The following is a 7,947-nucleotide window of genomic DNA, read 5'->3' as shown; positions in this document are numbered from 1 at the left end:
GACTGTCTCTCCCTGTGTGTCTGTGCAGCGCCCGGCACAACGGGGCCCTGATCTCAGCTGGGGCAGGGACTGTCTCTCACTGTGTGTCTGTGCAGCATCTGGCCATGATCTCAGCTGGGGTTTGTCAGTACTAAAAATGGGGACGAGTAGCTGTGTCTCTCAGATCTCACTGCTAGGGGACAGGCAAAGGAAGGTGGCTGGATCTCCCATAGCACAGTGCAATCTCCCATTGCCGGGGGGCGGGGGGAGTGAAATGGGGAATGGTCACCAGCTAGAGTGCCCTTCCCTCACCACTAGGGGCAGGGAGACTCCTGGGGGGGGGGGGGGGGGGGGGAGGGAGGAAGCAGAGCTCTAATCTATCCCTGCTGCCCTCCCCAGTTCTTTGAGGAGTTGGCCGTGGAAGAAAAACAAGTCAGCGAGCAGCAGGCTGTCATTAAAGAGAAGGAGCAGCAGCAGCAACAGGTGAGCAGCTAAAGCAGGGGTTCTCAAACTGGGGGTCGGGACCCCTCAGGGGATCACGAGGTTATTACGTGGGGAGTCGCTAGGTTATTATATGAAGAGGTCGTGAGCTGTCAGCCTCCACCCCAAACCGCGCTTTGCATCCAGGATTTATAATGGTGTTAAATATTTAAACACATGTTTTTAATTTATAAGGGGGGTCGCACTCAGAGGCTTGCTATGTGAAAGGGGTCACCAGTACAAAAGTTTGAGAACCACTGAGCTAAAGGAACTCCCCTGGAGGGCTGCTGGATGTTATTGTAGGACCTACAATAACTATGCTGCTAGAAAGGGATGCCTTGCTTAACCAGGGCTCCCCCCCCCGCCCCCCCCAGGTTCTCACGGGCTGTGTGCAAGGAAGATATGACCCCCCCACGTCTCATCTGTCTCCCCCACCCCAGCTTCAACAACAGAAAAAGAAACGAGAAAAGAAGAAAGACAAGAAGAAGAAGGAGGCAGAGGAGGATGAGGAAGAGCACCAGCTGATCGAGAAGCTGAAGAAGCTGTCGGCTCCGGGCAGCGATGAGGATGAGGAAGGTGAGACAGGATGAGGCTGGGGGCCAGGACTCCTGGGTTCCATTCCCAGGTCTGGTAAGGGAGTGAGGGCTAACTGTTAGGGTGGGGGTGGGACCTGGAGGTCAGGACTCCTGGGTTCCATACCCCCAAGTAATTAATCTGGACAGCTGGCAGGAGCTCAACTTGCCACACTTCCACGCCCTGGAATATGGTGATTGTTTTTGGTGTGTGAGGGGTTAACGTGGTGGGTAACGCCTGGTGCAGGGGGGCAGGTAGACAGCGGCTGTGGTGCCATCTCTGGGGTATAAAAAGCGGTGCCATTCTGCCAGTGAGCCCAGAGGGGGGCCCTCTCCAATCCCTCCTGAGACCTGCCCCATGGGATGAGAAGCACGGGCCTCTCTTCTCCATGGCCTGCCTTTTCCTAGCCCCTGCCCCATTGCACTAGCCCCTTGGCTCCAGCCCCTACCCCAGGAGAGCCCAGCCCCACGTGCATCAGCAGGGAGCTAGAGGATGACAACCCACCAGGAAACCCTCTCCCTCCCATCCCAGATCTCCCAAGGTGCTGGAGGACCAAGAGCTCTATGGGGGTAGCTCCCCATGGAGGGAGCAGTTGCATCTCCATTCCATCGATCCCTAAAGTCCTTCTCTCGTTTCCTTTCCAGTGACTATTCCCATCACCAAAGGTGGCAAGAAGAAGGTGAGACTAGGCTGGAAGGAGCCATAGGGCTCAGGAGAGCTCTCTAGACTTGGGCTGCAAGGGGCCCTACACAAGGGAATGGGCTGTAACTGGGGGTGGGCTGGAAGGAGCCCTAGGGGTTGCTGTGTAGACTCGGACTGCGCAGGGCTCTGCGCTGGGGAACGGGCTGTAGGGGACAGTCCTGCCCCGGTTGAGATGGGACCTGATGGAGCATCTACTTGAGGAATAGGTTGTAGGGGGGTGATCCTGCCCTGGATTTCTCTGGGGTGGCTCTGGTGAGGGGGAGAGAGGAAATGTCCACTCTTTGCTAACGACCTTGGCTTTACCTTCCCCTAGGGAGGGAATGTGTTTGCCGCCCTGAGCCAGGAGCAGAGTGAGGAAGAGGAGGAGGAGGAGGAAGAAGAGACGCCAAGACCTGCCAAACCCAACAAGAACAAGATTAACAAGGTTAGGTTGCTTGGACAAAAACTAGTACAGAGTGGGAGTGGGGACATCTTCTAGTGGGTTAGAGCAGTGGTGGGAGGGGCGGGGGTCAGGACCCCTGGGTTCTATCCCCAGCTCTGAGGGGAGTGGGGCCTAGTGGTTAGAGCAGGGAGGGCTGGGAATCAGGACTTGTGGGTTCTATCTATTCCTAGCTCCCGGGGGGGGCGGGGGAGAGGGCTAGTGGTTAGAATAGGGAGGCTGGAAGGCAGAACTCCTGGATTCCCAGATCTATTGGAGGACAAGGAAATGGGGGAATAGCCCCTCCCAACAGCCTGGGGGATCATCCCCTCCCCCCCAAGGGAGGGTCCGGGAGCCCTCTGTGCTGGAGATGTTCCATACCAGACTTGGCCGGAGCCCAGGGGGATTAGACTGTGGGGGTCGCTCCTCCCCTGGTGGTGGGGTAACTCTTCCAGTGCCAAGTTGTGGGGCTGACATGTTGCCCCCTGCAGGCCCCACCTGATGACAAAGAGGCGAAGCAGCCAGGGAAGAAGTTGACAAAGGACGACAAGCCAAAGGGAAAACAGGTCAGTCTCCCATTGCCCCCATGTTGCGTGGTTCCCATTGGTCTTAACCGGGACGGTCATGGCTGGGTCTGGCATGGATTGGAGCCAAGACTCCTGGGTTCTATCCCAGCTCTGGGAGTGGAGTGGGGAGCAGTGGGGGCTGGGAATCAGGAGGCCTGGGTTCTATTCCGAGCTCTGAGAGGAGAGTGGGGCGGGGGGGCTGGGAGCCAGGACTCCTGGGTTCTATCCCCAGCTCTTGGAGGGAATTGGGGTCCAGTGGGTTAAAGCGAGGGAGTGGCTGGGAGTCCCATGTGGCAGAATAGCTTAGCCAACCAGCTGCATTATGGGTTTTGGCTCCGCTGGCCAGGGTTCTAATCGGGCCAGTGGGGCGGGGATGCTGGGCTGGGTCAGGTACACTCAGAGATGCCATGTCTCACCGGGCCAGGAATTGCTCTGTGCTCTCAGCAGGAAGAAGAGGACGATAAAAAGAGGAAAAGCAAGAAAAACGAGAAGAACAAAGGGAGGCAGCAGGTGCGAAGCTGGCATTTACAAGATTCAGCGGGATTGGCATATGGAAACCAGTGCCCCAGGGCTGCACTAGGGGGCGCTGTGCTGCAGGGAGCAGGATGGGGGCTCCGTAGGGGGCGCTGTCCCCTCGCAGCCAATGCTGGCCCAAGGCCCCAGCGCTGCACTAGGGGGCGTTGTGCTGAACAACGTGTATCTGGTGTTAGGAACTGAGGTTATTGACTTCATCCCACCCTGCTGTCTCTAAATGCTCTTGTTTCTCCCACGGCTCCCAGGGAAGAGGATCAGGCTTTGCTGTTCTGGCCCAGAGCGAGGAAGAGGAGGAGAGTGAAGAGGAACCCAAAGGCAAAGCAAGCAAGGTGGGCAAGAGGAGTACTGGGCGTGTGGCGTCTAGTGGGTTAGAGCACGTGGGGCTGGGAGCCAGGATTCCTGGGTTCTATCCCCAGCTCTGGGAGGGGAGTGGGATCTAGTGGTTAGAGCAGGAGGGGCTGGGAATCAGGACTCCTGGGTTCTATCCCCATTAGGCAGAATGGCCCAACTAGCATTATGGGGGTTGGCTTCCAATGAATACTCTGGAATTGACCCCATCGGTCTGATGTGGCGCAGTGCAAAGGGAGGCCAGCATACCAGGGTAGATGGGCCCTTTCGTCTGATCCAGGCAGGGAGGTGTGATACCGGGCTGGATGGGTCTATTAGGGTGATCTGGGGTCCCGGGGAGGAAGGGGGGCGGGATACTGGTTAGCTGAGTGTCCTGAACTCCTTTGCAATCCTCCTTCCAGACTGTGAATAAACAGACGGAATCCGGTGAAGCTGGGAAAAAAACGAAAGGAAAAAAGAATCAACCAATCCAAGTGAGTGTTCATGGGGGGCTCCCTGCTACTGGTGGACACTAGGGGGCGCTGTACTGCAGGGACCAGGTGGCGGGCTCAGTAGGGAGCATTCTCCCCTCATAGTCAGTGCTGGCCCCGATGCCCCAGTGTGGCGCTAGGGGGCGCTATGCTGCACAAAGAGTCTCTGTGCAATATCGCTGTGGCCAGTACCCAGCTGCCCCACCCCAGAGCTGGCTGCATTTTGGCGCTGGGAGAGCGGTCCCTGCTCATTGTGGTTGGATGAGCTGGCTTCTGTTCTGCTGCAGAATAAATTTGCTGCTCTGGAGTCCGAGGAGGAGGAGTTGGAGGAAGATGAGGAGGAGCCAGAGAAGCCCAAGCGAGGCAGCGAGCCCGTAAGACAATCCTCTCGGCGGCGGGGGTGGGTTTGCTCTGATCAAACCAAACCGCATTAATTGGGCTGGCCCAGGTGTGAGACAACTTGGTGGGTTCCCAGCTCATCTCCCAGCATCCAGCTGGCCCCCAGTCCTGCACGGGCAACCTCAGCAGAGAGGCCCAGGGTGAACGGCCATGGAGCCGACCTCCTCTCTGCCCCCTGGAAGGGGATCGCTGCAGAAGTAGGGCTGAGGCATATCAGAAGGGGATGAGGCTGTGGAACTGGGACCCAGGACTCCTGGGTTCTATCCCTGGCTTTAGGAGGGGAGTGGGGTCTAGTGGTTGGGTGGGATGCTGGGCACCCGGACTTTTGGGTTCTATCCCTGGCTCTGGGCGGAAGGTGTTATTGGTAACCGGCCTCCTGTGGTTGGTACAGCAGTCGGAGGAGGATGAGGAGGACGAGGGGGAGAAGAAGGACGATGACCCCTATGCTCATCTCAGCAAGAAAGAGAGAAAGAAGCTCAAGAAGCAGGTGAGCTCTGGGTGGGAGGATCCTTCCTGGAGGGGGCGGAGCTTCTGCCAAACAGGCTCCTCCAACCCCTTGTGTGTGGTGATCACCCCCCTCCAGTGGGGTGGCTCCCAGCTGTCTATAGCCGCACTTCTTGTTCCCATGCCAGTGTTCCCGGAATCCTTTACAGCCATCCAGTTGGTACTGAAGCATCGTAGGAATTGCTTGCGGGGGGAGGAGAGGCTGTTAACTCATGTGGATCCATTTTGTGGGAGTCCCCCACCCCCAGAGCGAGTCCTGGCCCGATAGGCTCCCCACTGGGGCACCCATCTAGCTGGGCATGATGGCCCCCAGGCAGGCTGGGTGCTGGAGGGGAGGGGAAGAGAGGGTCCCTTGGCCGGGGCATCACCTCAGGCTCTCCCGCAGCTGGAGTTCGAGCGGCAGGTGGCAACGCTGAAGGCGGCCAACGCGGCGGAGAACGACTTCTCGGTGTCTCAGGCGGAGATGTCCTCACGCCAGGCCATGCTGGAGAATGCCTCCGACATCAAGGTGCCTCCCCCACCCCCGAGGTTATTTGGAATGTGTGTGTGTACACACACACACCCACACACCCACCCACCCATATGGTCAGCAGTTGGTGTTTCCCGCTGTCATGCCTTCCCTTTTCTTCCCTTCAGCAGCCACGTGGAAGGGGTTAATGTCCCATAATTCCCTCTCCTTATCCCCCTCTCCCCTCCCATGTTGATGGAGTTGGTATTTCCCACTACAAGGAGGACCAGCAACAGTATGGAAGGGGTTAAGCCCCTCCTTTCCCTCCATTGGTGGGTCTGGGTTGTGCCGTGCTGCAGGGGTTGGGTGGGAGATTGAGTTGAACCATGTGGTAAGAGGGGGATGGGAGTGGATCACACCACCTGATGGGGGGTGTGAGGAGTGGACAGGGGGGGCAGGTTGTACCATGAGATGGTGGGGCCATTGGTGGTGGCGGCGGAGGACATAGAGTGGATTATACCATCTGGCAAGGATATAGAGTAGGTGGCATAGTTATATGGGAGAGGGAGTGGGTCATATTATCTGGGATTGCAGGGAGTGGGTTATGCCATCTGAAGGGGGGGTTGCACAATGGGAGAGGAAATGGATTGTACCAAGAGGTGGTCATGGGGACCATTAGGTGGAGGGAGGGTCATACCATGAGATGGCAGGGGTCTTCTGGGGGGAGATGACTCCCCCAATGATGGGTCATACCATTTGGCACATCTGGCAGTGGGGAGGGTCGTACTATCTTGTCCTGATCTCTCTCCTGTGCGGTTGCAGCTGGAGAAATTCAGCATCTCCGCTCACGGCAAGGAGCTCTTCGTCAATGCGGACCTGTACATTGTGGCCGGGCGCCGGTACGGCCTGGTGGGACCCAACGGGTAGGTACATGGATGGATCCCTCGCGGTTAGGTCTACCCCTGTGTGACGCTAGGGGGCGCTGTGCTGCAGCCTCCCCTTTGCTTCCTCCCTCCCCGCTTCACCCTTTCTTTCCCTCCCCCTTTGTAGGAAGGGCAAAACCACCTTGCTGAAGCACATCGCAAACCGGGCCCTGAGCATCCCCCCTAACATTGACGTGCTGCTGTGTGAGCAAGGTAATCGGTGGCTGGGGGGAACCAGGACTCCTGGGTTCTTTCCCCGGTTCTGGGAGAGGAGTGGGGCCTAGTGGTTAGAGCAGGGGAGGCTGGGAGCCAGGACTCCAGGGTTCTCTCTCTGCCTCTGGGAGGAGGGAGTGGGGGCTAGTGGTTAGAGCAGGGAACCTTGCACTCACTGAGTCCTCTTCCGCCCCTACCTCCCCACCCCCAGAGGTGATAGCGGATGAGACCCCCGCAGTCCAGGCGGTGCTCAAGGCCGACACCAAGCGGCTGAAGCTGCTGGAGGAGGAGAAGCGGCTGCAGGCTCTGCTGGAGAAAGGGGACGACAGCGTGGCTGAGCAGTTGGAAAAGGTACTGGGTGGTGGGGGAAGGGAGATAGCTGGGGGGGGGCGGGGGGCTAAGGGGGGGCAGGCGTGCAGGGGGATGAAGGAGGGTTGTAGTAGTGTGGGGGAGCAGAGAGTGGGCAAGGGGGTAAAGCATGGGGGCAGTTGAGGGGTCTGGGGAGGGGGGAAATGGAGGGGGCCAGGGGATGTAGAGGAGGAGGCTCTAGCGTCAGGAGGAAGCGAAGGCTTCCCGGTGAATCCGCCCGTCTCCCTCTCCGCAGGTGTATGAGGAGCTCCGGGCCACGGGGGCGGCCGCGGCGGAGGCCAAAGCCCGGCGCATCCTGGCCGGTCTGGGCTTCAACCCTGAGATGCAGAACCGGCAGACCAAGAAGTTCTCAGGCGGCTGGCGCATGAGAGTGTCTCTGGCCAGGTGAGGCTGGCGGGGGTGGGGGCAGCATAATGGGTCTGGGATCCCACATGTGCTGACCTGGGTGAGTCCATGCAGTAGATCGGTTGGCGAAGGGGGGGGTGTCACACACCACCCACACACACACTGGGTCTGCTCGTGGCTGGCCTGAGACCTGATAGCTCATTACACCCAGATGGGAATGATCCAATCTGGAACCGGGGCCCCCTAAAGGGGAAAGGCCCTGTGTCCCATTCCCTGCTCCCCCTAATCCGGCCAGTCCCTTCGCCCTGGGGCAGTCCTGCAAGGAGCCACTAGGGGGCACCGCTCACCCACCCCGTCTCCTTCAGGGCCTTGTTCATGGAGCCGACGTTGCTGATGCTGGACGAACCCACCAACCACCTGGATCTCAATGCTGTCATCTGGCTCAACAAGTGAGTGCCCAGCCCTGGAGAAACCCTTCCCCTCAGTGCTGGGGCCCCCTGGCTCGGATCAGCAGCTGCCACCACTGGGGGGGAGCCCATTCAGCAAGCAGCGACTGAACGGGGGGTGGACCCCAGGAATCCCACACAACTGGGACTCTGGGTGGGGGAATTCTGCTCAGCCCCTTGTGGTGGGGCGAGGGGTCTCTCTGACTGTCAGAGGTAGATGGGGGGGGGGG

General features: G+C 59.0%; 2 protein-coding genes across 2 annotated transcripts in view; one reads left to right on the top strand and one right to left on the bottom strand.

The window, feature by feature from the left end:
- Nucleotides 1-7,947, bottom strand: part of LOC112125057 (E3 ubiquitin-protein ligase TRIM39-like) — a 261,459-nt gene that overhangs the window by 19,289 nt on the left and 234,223 nt on the right. The window lies entirely within an intron of this gene.
- The window catches only part of ABCF1 (ATP binding cassette subfamily F member 1), a 15,251-nt gene that overhangs the window by 1,542 nt on the left and 5,762 nt on the right, over nucleotides 1-7,947 (top strand). Inside the window, exons 3-18 of the mRNA XM_026660377.2 lie at nucleotides 379-462; nucleotides 900-1,035; nucleotides 1,677-1,711; nucleotides 2,048-2,158; nucleotides 2,644-2,718; nucleotides 3,163-3,228; nucleotides 3,498-3,581; nucleotides 4,002-4,073; nucleotides 4,358-4,444; nucleotides 4,861-4,956; nucleotides 5,359-5,481; nucleotides 6,244-6,344; nucleotides 6,472-6,557; nucleotides 6,769-6,908; nucleotides 7,162-7,310; nucleotides 7,637-7,720. Coding sequence (XP_026516162.1) covers nucleotides 379-462; nucleotides 900-1,035; nucleotides 1,677-1,711; nucleotides 2,048-2,158; nucleotides 2,644-2,718; nucleotides 3,163-3,228; nucleotides 3,498-3,581; nucleotides 4,002-4,073; nucleotides 4,358-4,444; nucleotides 4,861-4,956; nucleotides 5,359-5,481; nucleotides 6,244-6,344; nucleotides 6,472-6,557; nucleotides 6,769-6,908; nucleotides 7,162-7,310; nucleotides 7,637-7,720 — 1,529 coding nt within the window. The remainder of the gene's footprint in view (nucleotides 1-378; nucleotides 463-899; nucleotides 1,036-1,676; nucleotides 1,712-2,047; nucleotides 2,159-2,643; nucleotides 2,719-3,162; nucleotides 3,229-3,497; nucleotides 3,582-4,001; nucleotides 4,074-4,357; nucleotides 4,445-4,860; nucleotides 4,957-5,358; nucleotides 5,482-6,243; nucleotides 6,345-6,471; nucleotides 6,558-6,768; nucleotides 6,909-7,161; nucleotides 7,311-7,636; nucleotides 7,721-7,947) is intronic.

Source organism: Terrapene carolina, unplaced genomic scaffold, assembly GCF_002925995.2.
Source record: "Terrapene carolina triunguis isolate 2854851 unplaced genomic scaffold, T_m_triunguis-2.0 Scaffold752, whole genome shotgun sequence".
In the NCBI taxonomy this organism is placed as follows: Eukaryota; Metazoa; Chordata; order Testudines; family Emydidae; genus Terrapene; species Terrapene triunguis.
This window is presented reverse-complemented; position numbering and strand designations above follow the sequence as displayed.